At 59.9% G+C, this 18,434-nt stretch overlaps 2 protein-coding genes across 2 annotated transcripts in view; one reads left to right on the top strand and one right to left on the bottom strand.

Annotated features, from left to right (window-relative positions):
• The window catches only part of SH2D7 (SH2 domain containing 7), a 12,268-nt gene extending 10,853 nt beyond the window's left edge, over nt 1-1,415 (bottom strand). Inside the window, exon 1 of the mRNA XM_006905377.3 lies at nt 554-1,415. The gene's annotated coding sequence lies outside the window, so the exon portion shown is untranslated. The remainder of the gene's footprint in view (nt 1-553) is intronic.
• TBC1D2B (TBC1 domain family member 2B) overlaps nt 1-18,434 on the top strand; it is a 46,206-nt gene that overhangs the window by 2,458 nt on the left and 25,314 nt on the right. The window contains 2 exon segments of the mRNA XM_025050423.1: nt 6-143; nt 14,124-14,277. Of these exon segments, the coding sequence (XP_024906191.1) occupies nt 6-143; nt 14,124-14,277 (292 nt within the window).

Below are 18,434 nucleotides of genomic sequence, written 5' to 3'. Positions count from 1 at the left end.
AGCAGGACGCGCTGCCGCTCGGCCACCTGGACATCGCCGACGCCTGCTTCAGCTACCAGGGCCCCGACGACGCGGCCGAGCCCGGCGCCGAGCCGCCCGCGCACTTCGAGGTGCACAGCGCGGGCGCCGTCACGGTGCTCAAGGTGGGAGCCCGCACCCCGGGACCTGCCCTCGCCCTCAGCCCGCACCCCAGCACCTCCCCGCCCACACCCCTCAGCCCGCACCCCAGAGCCCTCCTACGTCCCTCAGCCCACACCCCTCAGCACGCACCCCAGGACCTGCCCTCGCCCTTAGCCCGCACCCCAAGACCTGCCCGCTCACGTCCCTCAGCCCGCACCCCTCAGCCCGCCCGCTTCCCTCAGCTGGCACCGCAGGACCCGCCCTGACCCTGCCCAGCCTAGGTCAGCCCATCGGACACTGCCCTTCCACCTCCTTTCTCTGGTCCCGGCTATGTTCCTTTCCCCACTTCTTCATACCCTGTCCCTGTGTCCCCATCTCGTGCCTTTCTCCTGGGTTTAGGTCAGAGTGGATGCAGGCTACTCAGTCCCCTTACCAGGTGTCACCCTCCTCCCTGGCTGGGCTCCCCTGTCCTGGGAGTGTTCTGTGCAGGGCTCCCAGGGGTTCATGATGTAAGCTTGTTGGCCTTGGCTAAGTTATTTAACCTCTCTCGGCTTCGCTGGCCTCTTCTGTGACAGGGACACAGCAGTGGGGTCTGCCTCCAGGGGGGTTGGGATTAAGCGAATTGTATTCTAAACTGCTCAGTGGTGGTTACTGTGCCCGTTGACAGAGTCCGAGAGGCCAGGGCCCTCACAGAGCATCCAGCAGTTCCCTCCGGAGTGGGCAGGGATGGCCCCCGCTGAGGTCACACAGCCAGGAAGTGGCAGAGCCTGCTTTCCTGCTCCTTATTTTGGCTGGAGAGGTGGGACAGGGTTGCTTCTGCCCGCTCCGCCTCGCGCTCGGAGGCTTCCTAAATCTAGCGCAGGAGGAGTGTGTTTGCTGGGACGGTGCAGGAGCCTGGGCAGAGTCAGCGGTCCTGGTCCTGTGCTCAGGGGCCTCTCCTCTGGCTGAATTACATTACGTAATTCTGTCCTCGCGTCATGTAATTCTGTCCATCTTCGTATGTTCAGAACGTTCCTTAAAAAAAAAAAAGAAATTGATTTCCAGGGGGGTTACTGACTCTGCAGGACTGTTTTGGTACGAAGAGTTGAATTAGGCACAGTTAAATAAGACAGTGCCCAGCGGGGGCCTGCTCTGTAGAAAGCTGGGAACGGAAGCACAGCAAGGCCCTTCAGAGGCGGGGCATCCAGACGTAGGGTTTCCAGTAGGGATTTTTAGTGCAGTCTTTTCTTTTGAGCCGTGAGAGTCAAAAGTTTCTGGTGTTAAAAGTGGAAGTTAGCAATTCATCTTCCTTTTCACTTTTCAGGTCCGAGGACTGATTCCCGTAAGTGTTAATCCTTCGCTTTAGGGCTGCTGGGTCACAGGGGGGGACCCTGATTTTCGAGGGACGTTGTGGGTTAGCGGGGAGGAGCCCCACTCAAACTTCAACTAGTCGTATTTGATTTTACAGATACCATTCCTTTCGACAGTGGGTTAAAAAGAAAGGAAAAGAAAAATCAGCATGTTGCTTATTGTGTTAGCATGTGTTTCTTATTTGAAGCGTCTCTCCGCCTTCTCCGGAGAAGCTGTGGTTTCGTTGGGCTTCCACAGCGCGTTCCACTGCTCGAGTCCTGATGAAAGCTGATGCTGGCATTTCTTGGTGAACTTCTCTGTCTGAACGCCGGGATCTGGCCCGGTGTTGAGTGGCCGCCGGTGAGGGGATGTGTTTTGCCTGCGGCCATGAAGCCAGACTCCTTGGAGGTGGAGCCTTTGGGACCAGTGAGTGCCCCAGAAGTGGAGTGTCTGGAGGCACCGCGCGTTCCGACAGGGCTGCCTTTCTGACTTTGGAAGTCAGTGGCCTGGGCTGGACAGGGCGTAGTGGATCTCCCTCTGCTGCGCTTGACCTCTGTTCTCCTGAAGCAGCAAAGAAGCATCAGGCCGGTTTGAGCAACCGACTTTTTCCCGGGATGTGTAGGGCCCGGTACTAGACGTGTAGGAACCGCCACAGTGGTCAGGCGGAGGCCGATGCTCCCTGTGTGTGTGTCTGTGGGGGGCGGTAGGGGTGCTGGAGGCTGCTTGCTGGGCTTTCCTGGGATCCGAGGCACGGGAGACAGTTGTGGGTGAGCCGGCGCTTAGGGACGGACAGCGTGCGGCTGACGGGGGTGACGCCGAGCGGGCCTGCTCTGCCAGACGCCTGCAGTCCCCGGCACAGGGAGCACCATCACGCCGTCCGAGGCTGAGCTCCCGCCGCCTCGCTCCCTTCCCTGAAGGCGTTTGGCGCCCCAGTGAAGTGCGTGTCGGTCTCCGAGTCCCCCACAAGCCATCAGTCATGCGTCCCTATTGTCAGCCCCCTTCCGTAGGAAGAATGCAGCCGCTCAGCGTAGCTACAGACGTTGCGTGTGCTAGTTTGGGTGTCCCGGTGTGTGTTCAGCGCCAGGTGTGCGGGCCGAGTCTGCCTTCTCGGCTGAGGGTGCCGCGAAGCCATCAGTCCTGACATCTGCTGGGGTCTGGCTGGACTAAGGCTTTTATGGAGATTTCACTTTTCCTAGGTTGTCATGGTTTCTGATTCATCCATTCGTTAAAGGCCCATACAGTGTCGTGTGTGAAATATCACAGTGCCTTTCCACCTCCCACCGCCTGTCACACGGTCCCCGTCACGGTGTAGTCTCCAGCCGTGTCCTGCCCCCCGAGGACCGCTGATTGTGTCCGCACCTCCCAGAACAGTGCCTGGCACCAAGTAGGCGCCCAGGTAGGCGTTTGTAGAGCGAATGAACAGCAGGTGGTCACCCAGCAGGCGGTGGTTTCAGTGTGAACTCTGACTCGTTAGAAGCGAGCAAACGTATTAGATGACGTGCTCGTCTCGTGACATTCAGGGAATGTAATAGCATCGGGGATCCACGAGGGACGGGCCACCCAGATTTCCAGTTAGTCCTGCACGTTCGGCCTCAGTCTGGACTCTGAGGACGCATAGAGCAGATGCTTTACGTAAAGGGCCATCCGTGACTGCCCTGCCCTGCCCTGCCGTGGTGGCACAGAAACAGCCTGCAGTGAGTGTAGCTGCGTTCCGTAGCTCTGAAATTTCATGTAAGTTTTGTGTCATGAAATATTGACACAAAATATTGATTTTTTTTCCAAGCATTTGAAAATGTGAAAACCGTTCTTGGCTCGTGGGTGCGTAAAAGCAGGCAGTGGGCTGGATGTGGCCTCAATGGGGCTTCTGAGGGTGGACAGGTCTCCTTGGTCAGGCGCCTTTACCCATGGGTCACTGGGTGACAGCCTTCAGGTTGGACCGAAACACACACAATAACCTGCCCCCAGAGAGAAGAACCTTGTCGTTGAGGAAATGGCTCTCAGAGTGTGTGTGTGGGGGAGCGGCTTTGATTAGGAATTTTCAGTTCTCTTGGGGATTTACGTAGTGGGTCCTCAGGGCACTCGAGCGAGCGTTCCCCCACGTGCTGTCAGGCCCCGTCGTCAGCTTTCGCAGGGCGCATGCGGTAATGAATGGTGAACGGGGCAGTAGCGATGCCTCTCGCTCGTGCCCGCTGAGTGGCCTGCTTCCCTGGGAAGCTCAGCGATGGGAACGTGCTGGCTGCCTGCACGGCCAGGCCCTGTGGGCAGCACCACGCTGAGCTGGTCCCTGGGGAGGCTGCAGGTTTTGTGATTGCCCGAAAAGTAGAAGCTCACCGGGCAGCACAGGAAACGCTGAACCGGCTAGAGATTCAGGGTGGGGTCGCCCCCAGAGAGGGTGTAGTCCTGCGCCAGTATCGGAGCGTCTGTGTCCCGCTAGGGCACAAGCTCCCCGCGGGCAGAGATCTGTCTGGGGTTCGCCGCATCCCTGATCTGATGCTGCAGGAGTGTCAGGCGCGTGTCAGAGGGACGGATACGCCCGTGTCTCCGTGCGCGGTGAGTGCTACACTCTCGTCGCATGGTCAGAGGGAGGTTTGCAGTGTCCATTTATTCATCTAGCAAACATTTTTGAGCATCTGTCGTGTCATAAGCATTATGCTTTTTCTGCAGATACAGCAGTGAAAATTTTCCATCCGTTTAAAAACTGCAGTGTTAAGATTTTAAAAATAGATTAGCATTTGATATCGTCAAAGACTTGCAAGAGCTCTGGAAAAAAAACTTTGAGAGAAACCGTATTTGCCTGTAGCATTCAGCGTCGGGAGTAAACATCAAATGTCTGCCGGTTTCCGATGCTGAGGGAGGTCTGGCCTCATTCCACGGTGGACAGGCGGAGGGGGGGGTCCTGATTTGGATATGGCCTAGAGTCAGAAGTCTGTGCTCACGTCATCATTTCTGTGGGCATCGCAGACTCGCGGAGATTCGTGTGACTGATTACCAAGAAGCGCTTCCTGGACAAGGCGGGCCGAGGAGTTGGTCAGGTTCGCGGAAAATCGCGGAGCTGCTCAGAGGTTTGGTTCTTGGGTCTGTGTCCCATCTGACGGAGTCAGCATCCTTCCCTGAGTTTGCATGCTCTGGACAGTGGCTTTTTCAGGCTGATCGTATGAGAACTGGGCTGTGGAGGCAAAGGGGCGGCCCAGAGCTGGGAGCTTGGGGCTTCTCTGCCTCTGGCCGTGTGCGGGGCTGGCCTTAACAGAAGGAGCAGACTCTTAGCTCTGCCCTCTGGTGTGTGGACGCAGGCCTGGCCTTGGTTGGAGGGGAGGTGGGCAGGCCAGTGTTTCCAGAGATGTTGATCTTGGAGTGTAAGAGTTGTTTTTTGGCGGCAAACCAAGTTTTTATTTCCCGTTCCAGCCCTCTGGTTTCCAGGGAGGCAGGGCTGGCAGAGACGGTCAGTGGCGTGGCTTTAGGAACGTGATGCAGCCAGCCAGCCATTCACCTCACCCCACCCACACGTAGTAGGGCGTGTTGCCCGCGGCCTCGGGGGCTTGTCCTGTTCCGTTCTGGGGTGCGATCAGGACATTGTCATTAAGTGGCTCTGAGAGCTGGGATGACTCCAAGGGTCACTGTGAGTCAGAACTTCCCTGCCTCCACCCGTGACAGGGAGGAAACTGAGTCCCATGGCTAGGGAACGGCAGCTCCGGCTCCAGGCCCTGCCCGGAGACGCGAACAGCCTTTCACCGTGGCGAACCTCGCAGTCGGATGGTGCGCGGTTCGAATCTCCATCTCAATCCGTGCGCGGGAGATCAGGCTTGCTCGGCTTTATCTGTGGCACGCGGATGCTTAAGTCGTCCGTGTAGCTCTGCTGCGTGGAGGTGTAGACTCAGACCGTGCGGACCGCTGAGGCTGGGAGTGAACAGTGAGGTGCTGAGCCTCCAGGGGCCACTTTGGCAGTGAGCGTGGCGCAGCCGAGGCCTGTGGGTCCCTGTCGGGGTCCTCCTGGGAGGCGCTCGCGGGGGCCGGGCAGGTCCTCCTCGCCCCGGCCTGAGCCACGAGCCGGCGTTTTCCGCGCTCAGCGTGCATTCTGCCACACGTCCCCGACCCCGAGCAACACGCCAGCAAGGCCTTTTCCATCCCACCGTTGAAAGGGCAGTGACGTGCTTCTCGTCCTTGCTGTGGGGAAGACGCCTCCTGGGGTCCTGCTAGAATACAGATCGGGGGGTTCCTGGTCGGGGTGGCACACCAGCGCGGGCCTCAGGATCTGCATTCCTGTGCGTCGTCCCAACCCCTCGGCTGCGGCCCTCTGCGGCCCTCCCTCGGAGGAGCACCACTTCCCTCCCGATCATGACACACGGGGCCCCTTTGGCCCTGAAGCCCAGTGGGCCGACGGAACCGGACCGTGAGCCGGAGGCAGGGCCCGCATCCTCAGGCGGCCTCGCGGGCCCTCCCTGCGCTGCCGCTTTGCGTTCTGAGTCCCTGCGCTCCAGGGCCATGGTCTAGGGCCTGTCACCCCCTTCTCACGTTTCCCCGGTGGCCCCGAGACTTCTGTCACTTGGTCACCGGCACACCGCCACGTGCTCGGGTCCCTCGGGGCCTTCCAGAGAGGGAGCTGGAGGGCACGGGTGTCTCTGGGGGAGCGAGTGTTAGTGATTGTCGCCCACCGAGCAGCTGGCAGGACGTTCAAGCCCCCGACTGCCCGCCCAGGGGGCAGTAACGTAAGGGTGTGGGGGGACCCCGACACTCTCCTGAGACACAGCTCTGCTGACGACGATTGCTAGAAGCCCGCGCACTTCCCACACACGCCTGTAAACTCACGGACAGGCGGGGGATTGCGGGGGCCGGGCCCTGCACCCCACTTCTCTTCTGGGCGGAGTCGGAGCCGGCCCCTCCCAGACCCAGTTCCTGAAACTTCAGGTTGAGTCAGTCGTTTCTGTGCCCACTCTAAAAACGAGCGAGCGCAGTGCCGTGTGGCGTGTGGGCACCGTCCCGGGCGGAGGTGGGTGGGGCGTCCACAGCTGCTGGCCTGGCCACGGCTGCAGGGGCTGCAGTGGCCGGAGCTCCTGAACCCTGGTTCCCTCTTATTGTGCAACGCAGAGCTGATGGGGAGCCATGGGAGTGCAGCCTGTGGTCACTGGGAGGCCACGTGCTCCCCTTCAACACAAAAAGCATTTGGACGGGCGCCCACGTTTCCTGCAGGAAGGACAGGCCCAGAGAGCGGCCTTGGCCTTGGCCTTGCCTCGGCGCAGTCTGTCACCCAGGTGGCTTTGCCGAGGCCGGGCGCCCCACGAGCCCAGTTCTCTCGTCGCCCCTCCCCTGGAGCAAGCGCTGGCTTGTCTCCGCTGTTTGCGGGCTCTCTGCTCCTAGTCTGACCCTGGTCGCTCATCCCTGGGAGATCGTTAAGGCTGAGCAAAGGCGTTAACTGGAGGTGGGTCCAAGGAACTGCCTTTCTCTCAAGGTGTCTGCTTTTGAGAGGAGGATGCTAACCTCAGGCCAGCCCCCCTCCCCCCCGCCGCCCCCCGCACGCACGAGGGGCAGGCACCTTGCGGGGAAAGGCCGCCCCCTCCGACTCCAGCTGTCCTAGAAAATGACTGTGGGGTCCAGGTTCTTTCTCAGCCTTGGAAAGGGTTTGGCCTGGAATCTGTGCCATCGTTTCAGCAAGGGGAGCACGTGGCCACCGCGGTTTAAGCAGACCGGACGACAGCTTGCCCGGGCCCCTGCAGGAAGGACGTTTGTGCCGCTGCGCCTGTCCCTCCGAGGAGCCGGGGACCCTGTGTCACCACCCCCTCGGCGTCCACCGCGGGGCTGAGACGAGACAAGAGGCTGAGGTCTTCCCAGGGAAAAGCCACATTTTCATTTTCTGTTGGTTCTGGGCCAGATCCCTGAAGGTGGTTTCCAGGCTTGTGATTTTGAAACATTCAAATGAAAAGTTGGAACCTAAAGCTATTTACCAATTTGGGGCTGTAGCCTGCGTCTCACCCGAGTTTTGTTTTGTATCATCAGGCTGCTTACGATATTCTCGTGCTTTCTATTGCTTGCTTTTTATTCCTGCCTGGTGACGCCATGCGGGTGAGCCACCGTCCTGCGGCTCAGACTGCTTCCCATGGGCTGCCGGACCCCCGTCTAGATGTGGATGCTCCTTCACGAAGCTCCTGGCTCACGCTGTCCCGTCCTGGCTCGTGAACTTGGTCGCCCCACCTCCTTGGGGAGGAGCCCAGAATTCACACCCTAAGTGGTGACGGAGGTGCTGTCATGACACGTAGCACGTCGGAGGGGTGAGTGAGTGGTTCTGCGGTGACCTCGGATGCCCTCGCAGGCGGGCGGTCCGTGGGGTCTTGAGGCACAGCTAGAAGTTTCCCGGCCGGTGTTGGTGCAGAGGGGCAGGGGTCACGGGGCGCCGGCTGCTGTGCGCCTGCCGTGTCCGCCACAGGCTGCCGTCCCTGGGCCGGAGCACCACGCCTGGCTGCTTAGTCCTGGGAAGCCACCAGAGAGTCCGAGCATGGGACACGTAGGACTGGACGGCAAGGCGTCAGAAGAAGGCTTGGAGGGGCCTGAGGACAGCAAGACTAGCGAGGGCGCCGCTGCAGGGGCCCGAGTCACCGGACGGGGTGGGGCTCTCTGGCTTTGAGGCCTGGCGGCTCTCGGACGCTGGAGGTGGTGTCCCTCCTCCAGGCCTGGCACGCACGGTCTCAGCCCTGCCGTTGTCAGGACTGTCCTGGAGCAGAGCCGTGGCTCCGCTTTCAGTGGAGCCAGCCCCCTCTGGTGAGCAGACGACCTCCCACACCGAGGGGCCGGCCTCTGACGTGGGCGTGGCCGTGGCCTGTGAAGCCAGCCGCTTGCAGGGTTTCCAGTTGAACTTGGCTGTGGCTGGGGGGCCCGGACTTGAGTTTGAGAACAGCCTCAGGAGCTTCCGACCCCTGCGGATGGGTTCTGTGATGGGTTTTGTGCGGGACATGCACTTCTGCCGCCCGCATAGCAGGGGCCACGGACGGCTTGAACTTTGGCTGTGCCCATGTGAGCTCTCGGTGCGGCCACCGTGCGGTCACAGCAGCAGCCACTGTGCTGGGCACTCTTCCACCTGGCGTGAGCGCCCTGCCTCTCACGGCGGCACGGGCAGTGGGCCCTGCCTGCTCACGGGGCAGCCACAGCAAGTGGCAGAGCTGCGTTCGACCCCGGGTGGTGGCCCACGATCCTCGGCCAGCGCGTCACACTGTCCTCCAAGGTAGCCGAGCATCAGGGCTGAATTTATCTTCTTCTGTATTGCGACCTAGGTTATGATTCGTGACCCTCGAAATGTCGCGTGGACGTTTTACGCTCGCTCCGGCCTGCGTTTGGATTCTCTGGCCGCACAGCGCGGGTGAATCGTCGTGGCTTTATGACACGCTCACCGGTGTGGCGGGGCAAAGCCTCTTGCTGTATCTATTTTTTCAGAAATCTGAAAAGGTTAAACCGTAGGTGAATTTCGTGTTCTCTTTGCCGTGCTTTGAGGAACTTTTAGCATCTTGACTGGATTTTCCTTTTAGGTCTCCGCGATGCGGAGGAGTTCTTAAACGGTCCCTAGGTGTCTGTGTCGTGGTCGTAACTGTGGGCATGCTTCTCATGGCCGGCGGCTGGCGCGAGGGGGCCGCCTGCTCACTGGGAGCATCTCGGAGGCAGGAGCCGCCGGGTACCGCCCAGCCCCATGTGCCAGGTGTTCCCTGCCGCTGGCCTGAGGTCACACTGAGTCAGTATTTGCCGAGTGAGTGAGCAGACATTTCACGAACGTGGTGTTTTTCTGTCTCTCTTCTTTTGGGTTGTTTTAGAAGATGCCCAGGAACGGGGTCGTGGGTCGCAGGGGATGAGCATAGTTACAGCTTCTGAGAGGTGCTGGGTTTTGACAGGTGACCCTTCACCAAAGCGCCAGAGCCCCAGGGAGTAAGAGCTTAGACCGGGTGCGTAGTGAGGGTGCAGTTAGGGGACGAGCCCTGGTTCCCGTGTGTGCTCCACCCCCCACCCCCACCCCGTAATGCACTGACCTGCCTACTGGGCCCTTGATAAGTGTGTATGCAAATGAATGAGTGCGCGATCAGATGTCTTTACTGTGGGACTTTCTAGGCACCAAAGAGAGAGCTGAGCTTGGGGGGAAAACGTCCCTGGGGTCCAACAGAAGAGACAGGTGGCTGGGGTCTGTCTCCCCAGGAGTGGGCTCCTGGGCTGTGGGGACAGAGGCTCCTGGGAGCAGCTGGGGCATCACGTGGTTCTCACCAACTGTCAGGGACTGAATTACACCAGGGACTGGAAGCCGCGTGCGTGTGGCCTGGCTACGTTTCTGAACGGGCGCCTCGTGGCACCTGACGTAGCCGCCGTCTGTCATCGCAGAGCTGTGCCTGCCCTTCCCCGGACCTCCTCGCAGCTGCGTAGGGGGACAGTCAAAGTGGCTTTGCAGTGGGATCCCACGCGGGGGTCGGCGCCAGTGTGAACCGGGATTTTAGCCGCCTTGAGGCAGCAGCCGGGGACGAACGTGAGGACAGGGCGCGTCGGGCCTGGGAGTGTCTTGCTGTATTCGGGGCACCCTGCTAGGCATCTGGGGCCCTGCAAGGCCAGCGGGTCTGGCCTGTGTCTTCGGGAGCGTAGGTGGGTGAGGCGCACACGGAGCGTGCCCCCACGCTGGGGTGGCGCCTGTGACCTCCCCGTCCAGGGGGCAGCGGGCCTGAGGCGCGGGTCAGGGCGGCCTCCTCTGGAGGGGGCGTCTGCTTTGGGCTCTGAGGGCCGAGTAGGAGCTGGAGACGCGGGTGTCATGGGAGACCAGGGTGTGACCCTGAGCCTCCGGACAGATGCCGATCCCAGGCTCCTGCGGGCTGCTGGCCTGGCCTCGGCCCTCACTGCCGAGCGGTGGAGCCCGGCCTCGCCTCTGCCCCTCCCAGCACGACTGGACCTGTGTGGCTCTCCAGGAACCAGGACGTGGGTGCTGCAAATAGTCACTGCGGATGGGGCGGGCCAGGTACTGGTTCTCGCCGGCCCTGCTCGTGGCCCCCTCTGCGGTGGGTGCTTGGTGAATGTAGGGCGGGGGAGGCAACCTCGGCACTGACCGGGTCGTCTGCCACCAGCCAAGTGGTCGGTAAGTGGGGGGGGACTCCCAGACCATTCAGGGGTCCTACTTGCCGCATTTTGGGAGGGGTCAGCAAAGGTCGTGAGGCTGTGAGCCAGTCCACCAGACCCATTTTGGGGGAACCTACAGAATGTTGGCATCTCCGTGGATGTGAGCCGCCTGAGGCTCCTGGTTTAAGAAGGAAGCCGTCTTCCGTCATGAAGTCTTAGGGGAGGGGGCAGCATTGACTGCTCCCCAAAAACCCCGTACCCTTGGCCTGCGTGTGCACCCCCAGGCCGTTTCCCACCCTCTGGGTTTCTCACCAACCTTGGCTCAGAATGGAGCGTATTTGCCATCATGCCCCAGACCAGCCTGTTCAGTACAAATACAACCTGAGCCGTGAGAGATACTCGGAAGTTTTGGATACCCACATTAAACAGACGGTTGATTGTGATAAATACGTGTCACTCGGCCCAGCGTATCCAGAACGTTTCACCATGCGGTGCCGGCCGTGCCTCCCCCGCTCCGCAGCCACGTGCAGCTGTGGTCACCATGTCGGGGTGACCGTAGACCGGCTTTACTTGTCGAACCAAGACTGAGGCGGCGAAGAGACTAGTTTCGGATTTTGCATCTGACAGGACTGAGCAAGGCTGAATTTCGAATCGGCGTGCGGCAGAGACCCCGGGTGGATCACGCAGAGGCCTTCTGGATTTCTGCGATTTCACGTGTGGTCCTGCCCCGTCCTGTGGCTACGTGCGTCTGAGTGTTGGCTTTCGGCTTCCTGTGGGGAGGCCCTTCCTGCCTCCCCCGCTGCTGGCACCCGCCCCAGAGCCTCGTGCACACAGAGCTGCCTGGGATCGAAGTCAGATGCTTTCAGTGAGTTTGAGATTTTTTTAAAGGAAACAACCGTTAATCATTGTCTCGAGGTAGTTTTGCCTGCCTCATAGACCAGATTTCTGTGACATGAATAATATGTCAGACATTGAAAGCATGTGATCTGAAAGGTTTTTCGCCCCAGGAATTTAGTGAGAGATGATTAAGAGGTGACTAATTGTTCCCAGTTAGAGTTAATACTCGGAGATTTAAAGGAAGAAGGTTTTCTCGTAAAAAGATTTTTCGTGGTGCCTGCATTGCTGGAGACAGCCGGAGAGGTTAGTGAAGGGTCTCACCCAACGAGTGTGCGCCCAGTCTCCTGAGCACCAAGAGACACGGGAGCTGTGTGGGCGGAGGAGACGGAGCAAGAGTCCTGCAGCCCCTGGCGGTCTTCTGCCTGGGCGGGGGCCCGGCTGGGGGGCTGGTGGGAGGACCAGACGCATGCGCGTGCGCACACGCCCCCCAACACACTCTACGCTGGGGGTCGGGAGGCTCGGGGCTCAGTAGGGGCTCTGGGAAAGGAGGAGGGGGTGAGGGGGCTTCGGGCCCTGGTGCCGGCCGTGGCTGTGTCCCAGCTTCTGCCTCTCCATCCTCTACGAGGGCTGGGTCCCCTTCTTCGGCCCCAGAGCCAGGCTGAGCCCCTTCCATCATCCTCCCTGTGGCCCGGACCGGAACCTTCTCCCCCTTTTTGATGCAGTGGCGTTATCTCGTCATGTCCTTGCCTTGCTAAGAATCCAGGAAGGTACCAGGGTCCCTTCGGGCCTGTCCCTGGCGTTCCAGCCCCGCTCCCCCGGGCCCCCTCTGCGCCCCCTCGCCGTGCTCTCCTGCCTCTGGCCTTTGCCCACACTCTCTCCTCCGCCTGTGCTTCTGCCCGCTTCCTCTCTGCACCAGGCTCCTGCGTCCGTTCACGGTTACCTGTTCATTCCTTTCTTATTTATTCGGCAGATACGGACCTGCTGTTTGTGGCACTGAGCTAGATGCTAGAAGAATGAGGACATCTTGGGGTTTGCCTTTATCAGAGCAGACAGACATTAAGTCAGCACTGCGAGCCTTTCGCTTCTGCGGGGGGCTGGCCTCCCAGATTTCGAGTGTCACGGCCCCCGTCGCAGCCCCTCTGTGTGGTTAGACGTCTTTGCTTGGCGCTCGGCGGTCGGAGCAGCCCGCCTCACCCCCGCGGCCTCGGTCTGCACGCGACACACTCCCAAAGCTACTGGCTTGTTTTCCTGTCTCTCCTGATTCCAAGTATCTGTTCTTCCAGATAGTAGATGTTGGTCGAATGGGTGGCTGAAATGATCACTCAGCTGATAGCTGCAGGAACTTCCTGTGCAACATCCGGAGATCCTGTAGTGGGTGGTGGTCCTTCCCTGGGACTCTGTGCACAAGCGTCGTTGGGAGCACCCAGGCGGCGGCAGCAGGAGCTCTGGAGGCTGTCCCAGGCTCGTGGACAGCGGTGGTTTGGTCTCCAGGTCTGTCGCTTGCTGTCAAGCCTGCGAAGCAGTTTTCCAGATTGCCTCTGCGCGTGGGACCAGTCGGTGTCTGCTCACCTCGCTGGCTGCCGGTGTTGCTGAGGTCCCGTAAATGTGCCGTGGGGCCCCTTCCCGGGGCTCCCCTGTGGGGCCCACACCTGCCATCTGGCCCTCTGCATCTTGGTTGGTTTCTTTAAAACATACACATAGTGAAATCCACTCTTTCAGGTGTGTAGTTTGAGTTTGGACAGACACACAAACTCACCGGTCGCCATCACAGGCAGAATGCAGACAGCTCCATCAGCCCAGACCCCCACGTGCCGTCAGCCACTGCCCTCACCCCAAGCCCTGGCAACCGCAGGTTGGTTTTCTGCCCTTACCGTTCTGCATGTTTGGGAATGTCACCTCCGTGGAGTCCTGCGGTTCGTAGCCCTTCGGGTCTGGCCGCTTTCCATGTGCGTTTAACATGCCTCACGCGGCGTGGATCCGTGCTCGGTCCTGTCGCCGGGTGGCGTCCCAGTGTGGATGAGCTGCCGTTCGTCCGCTCAGCAGATGATGCCCGTTCGGCTTGTTTTCAGTTTTTGCCGATTATGAGGAAAGCCTCTGAACATTTGCGTGCAGGTTTTTGTGTAAGTGCGTTTTTATTCCTCTGGGGCGTGCCTAGGAGTGGGGTTGCCGGGCCGCTCGGGAAGTATGTTTATGAGCAGCTGCCGAGCTGCGTTCCAGACACACTGCCGCCTGCGTCCCCACCGGCAACGAATGAGTGGTCTACGTGCTCTTTAAAAATGTCAGCTTGAACAATTTTAGCCATCGTGATGAGCGTGCAGTCTCGTCTTCGGTTTGCATCGTCCCCGGCACACTGTCCCAGGTGCTGGCGGAGTTTAAGCGCCATTATTTCATTTGGTTTGGCAAGGATGTCATCCCTGCCTATGTGAGATCTGGTTTCTTAAGATCGAATTTACGGGCTCTCAGTGAAAGGGCAGCGGGAATATCAGGCCTTCTTAAAACCTCTCGAGGAAAATGTTGTATTTTATCATTCCGTAATTTTAAAATTCAGAAAGATTTCTTCTGAGAGTAAAATGCTTTATGTTAAAATTGCTATTTGCTTGATCAGTTTGTGGGCGAAAGCTGCTAATCTTGAAATTTAGATTTCTTTGGCTCGTCGACGCTCCCTTTCAGGTGGGAAGGAGTACGGTCTGCCCTCACAAAACATCACACATTTAAGCCCTTCGGCTTCTTGGCGGCCGTGACACTTTCCACCTCCCCCCGCCCTCCCTTTTCAGGCTCCGAATCGTCAGCTGATGACCTACTGGCTGCAGGAGCTTCAGCAGAAGAGATGGGAGTATTGCAACGGTCTGGACATGGTCAAGTGCGACAGCCGGGCCCCCCCCACTCCCGGGGACTTCGCTAAGGGCCTCGTAGCCAGAGACAGCGCAGGTGAGTCGGGAGGCGCCCGTGCCCGCTCTCTGCGTGGCGCCGTCCCACGCAGCGGGCCGGCCTGGTGGGGCAGGTTAGGGCGGGAATCACGGTCATGGTCCCTTGTGGACGGGCGGCTTTCCACAGTCACTGAGCGTCCAGGTCCACGAGCGCGTTTAAACCTGTGACGACCGGGGGGGCAGGCGAGGCCAGCGCCAAGCCCCCAAAGAGATGGTAGGCTGAGTCGACAAGTGGTGCATGTGCTGGGGTGACTCCCGTGTGACCCCAGGGCCGGCTCGCTGTCCCTGCCCGAAGGCAGAGTCCCCACACCCGCACCTGCACTCTTGGCCAGAGTTGCCGGAGTTTGCAGATGCTCGTGGACACGGAAAGTGTCTTCAAAGCAGTGACGTGTGACCTGGTGATGCTTCTAAGGAAGACGCACTGTCCAACACCGATTCCGTTCCTTTCTGAGTGTGCGGCATTTCCACAGCTCGTGGGAATCCCTGGCCACCTGCACTGTAGAGATAAATAACGTGAATGTCGACAATTAAACCCCGTGATCTCGTGACTGCTTGCGGGGAGCCCTGTTCCATAGACGAGCAGGACCAGTTCCCTGCTGACCAGCCCACTCCCTGCGAAGACTGTGGGGCGGGGCTGTGTCATGGCCCCCACTCTTCATACAGGGAGAAGACAGGCGGCGGGAAGGGCAGGCCCCTGAGCCCTGGTCAGGCGTGCAGGGGCCAGGCCCTACGCTGGCCCTTCTCGGGGATCAGGGGGTGCCTGCCGACATCCAGGCCGGCACGGGCTGGCGCTCACACCTGCAGCGAGACACGGCCACGCGTCCCAGGTCCCGGGAGCCAGCGCTGTGGGCACGTGTGCGGCCAGCTTGTTTTAGAAGCGCGTGCCTTCTCGGGCTTTTAATTATCTTTTTCCTCCAGAGTGCGGTTTTGCCGCCTACTGCGTTTTAGCGGCCACAGTATTTGTCAGCAGGCGAGCCCTCTGGTCAGTGAGCAACCCTGTCTCCGCTTCGTACCTGCCGACATGTCCTGTGACAGCTCTCGGCGCGCTCGGTCATTTTCACCGACGTCTTAGCTCCGGACCCTGCGGGCCAAGGCGCCGCCTCCATATTCAAGCCTGAACCCCTCTGTGTTTGGTTCACTGTCCTACTCAGTGTTGACAGAGTCTTTTTAAAGCCAGTCTTCTCGTGCCTTTGATCAAAAGCTCAGCGAGTCGGCATTGGAGCCACCGGGAACACATGGGAGCTGCAGGGGAGCTGGCGGGAGTCGCGATGGCGGCTCCTGCCCAGGCACGGAAGGTCCCGGTTTGCCTCGGTCCCTTTATTTTGAGGACACAGCGCTTCTCCAGCAGAGGCTCGGCGGTGGCTCGCTGAAAGGGGCAGAGAGGTGGCACCAGCCACGCAGTCTGTGTGGCACACGTCCTTCCCTCTTCAAGCCCAGATGCTGCCGCTGGGGAGCCAGAGCCGTATCGGGAGCCCATTCGGTTCTGTTCACTCGGTTCGGGGACCCTTCGTGTGGGAACGTGGAGTGCGCACCGCTGACATTGACTCATCCTTCCGCACAGTGGGCGCCCGTCCTGGGCTTGACCCCGCCCCTCACAGCGTCTGTGGTTGAGCAGGTGTGAAGGACACATGACGTGAGTGTGAGAGGGACTTTCAGGGGACGGAGGCCCAGGAGTGGGTGAGCACAGCGAGGGGGCCTCTCTGAGCAGGTGGCAGCTGAGCTGAGACCTGACCGGTGACCAGGGCTTAGCTAGTAGAGAGGGAGGAGTTTCAGGGTAGAGGGCTGGAGCCCGGTGCCTTCTGGGGCTGAGAGGAGGCCACATGGCCCTAGGGAGGGAGCAGTGGGTGAGCTGAGCTAGAGGCCACTCAGGCCAGAGCGGACGGAGTCTCGATGTCTGGGCGTGGGATTTTGGACTCTGTCCTGAGAGCGTTGGAGTGTTAGATGGCTTATAAGGGCAAATACTGCAGCTTTGGACCACCGGGCAGTTTACGAGACTGTAGTTCTTCAGGGAGTCAGAAAGCCTGGGGAAGGCAGTCGAGAAGAAAGACTGCGTTTTAGCCTCTTTTGTTTTATCATCAGAGGTAAAAATTGGTTGAAAAACAACACGTGGATGTGGCTGTGGTGTTTCTGGAGCCATGCTGGCCGTTCCCCGCCCAGCCCGGCCTAACCACGCTGCCGCCAGCTAGGATCGAAGAAGAATGCTTTTCTGACTCTGATTTATGTGAAAAACAAACCTCTAGTGTCTTCACCTCTTTCCCAGTTTGGTAACATTTCCAGTTGTCTAACGGGCGTCACCCACCGGCACACTCCCAGTGCCCAAGGCCAGTACGGGGAGAGAGGAGGAGGACAGTTTTCTGCCGGTAGCAGTGTGTCCACAGGCAGCGCAGTCTCGGGGGAGAAGCCCCGCGGGCCCGGGTCGAGCCTCAGCTCTCGCATCTACTGCTTGTCAGACCCTAAGTTTTTCTTCTAATAAGAACGATGGCCTGTGGAGATGAAGTTTATTGGGATAGAGCATCACCCACTTGTAGGCGCGTCGCCTGGCGCTGCAGGTGCAGCCAGAAGCACAGGGCCAGAGGTGCGCGCAGGAGCCTTACCTGCTCTTGGGGTGTTAGAGCATTTCCTGGCCTTGGTGACAGCTGAACCGAGTCCTCAAGGTCAAGTAAGAGCCGCCACGTGAAGCAAGAGCGGAAAGGCTGGAGGCCCGAGAGACCAGGTGCCTAGCTGGAAGGGAGAGTGGGCAGGCGGGAGTGGCCCCAGAGAAAGCCGGATGGGCGATCCAGGGCCGGACGTGGAAGGCGTGGCGAGTGACAGGGGCGGATGGGCACGGGAGGCGAGGACCCCTGGCCGAGGGGCAGGGACGGGTTCCGGGTAGTGAGAGGCTCTCGGGTGTCCTGGCTGGAAACTCCAGCAGCCTCGACCTGGGCCGAGCCAGGCGGACGGCAGGGAGTGAGCAGATCCAGAGCTCACGTGCTGGGACCTGGAGGGTGTAGAGGGGGGGTTAGAGTTGAGGGAGATGGAGCGCACGGGGTGGCGTCGGCCACTTGGTATCGGGGTAGTAACGGCGACCTCGTCTGCTCCCCACTCCCCGCCCCCAGAGTTGGGCCGTGAGGGTCACGTGGGAAACCGCGTTGCTGAGCGTAGGGCACGCGTGTGCGTACGCGTGTGTGTACGTGTAGGTTACCATTTCGAGTCAGGGTGCTGTCCAGCCGCAGCGAATGGGAAACCTGACGAATGGGGATTTAGGGGGACTTGTCTCGTGACAGGCGGTTCGTGGCTGGCGAAGCTGCTCATCGGTGCCGTTGAGGGACCCACTCTGTCCCCCATCCCTAGTGTGTTAGCTTTTCTCCTCGGCCAGCTGCCTCTGGGGCTGGCCCCCACAACCAGGAAGCCTTGGCCGTGCTCAGGAGCTCAAGCCAGGTTCCACGGCCACCCCGGCTAGCGGGGAGTTCGCAAAGGGAGGCGAGCGTCGCAGCTGCCGGGGAGGCACCCTCAGCACCGGGTCTGTGGAGAAGGAGGACTTGGAACAGCACTGGGTGTGCAGCCCGCCCTGTCATAGCTGCCAGAGCCACGTGGTCAGAGTGATTGGGATCTGCTGCTTTCTGTTAAATCAGCGATCAGAGAGTGGGGTGACTTTGTCCTCTGTTTATCTGCTCTGTGGACCTGCCTTTCCTCAGCCCGGCCTCTGAAGGTCTCTGAGGTCGGCCACGCCTCGGACACCAGCCACTCTGCTCTTCTGTGTTTGCGGAAAGGCCTAGTTTCAATACAGATGAATAATTTGCAAAGTTATCTTTGCAAATGAAGGTCCCAGACCTTGCTGTAGGGAATGAGGTAGCCAGAAGCCAAAGGAGGCGTCCGTAAAAAGCTAATGACCTCATTTCAGGATGCGCGTCCAGCACATTTGTTTACTCATTTCTCACTCATGAGCAAACGAGCCAGGAGTAGCGAGAGTTTTGTTTTTTAAGACTTGAGACTTTGGGACAACGGGAGCCCTCACTGTCCCCGGGAGGCATGAGTGCCGAAGCGCCTGTGTGCGTGCGGAAGGCGTGTCTTGCAGAATCGGGCGTCGTGAAGACGGTTGGGGGCTGTCGTGTGTCTGCAGCCGGTGCGGCAGGCGGTGGGGAAGGGGCTGCCGCTGCCGCGGCCGCGGTGTGCGCATGC

This window comes from Pteropus alecto, unplaced genomic scaffold (genome assembly GCF_000325575.1).
Source record: "Pteropus alecto unplaced genomic scaffold, ASM32557v1 scaffold60, whole genome shotgun sequence".
NCBI lineage: Eukaryota > Metazoa > Chordata > Mammalia > Chiroptera > Pteropodidae > Pteropus > Pteropus alecto.
The sequence above is the reverse complement of the archived record's forward strand: the minus strand, read 5'-3'. Positions and strand labels throughout refer to the sequence as shown.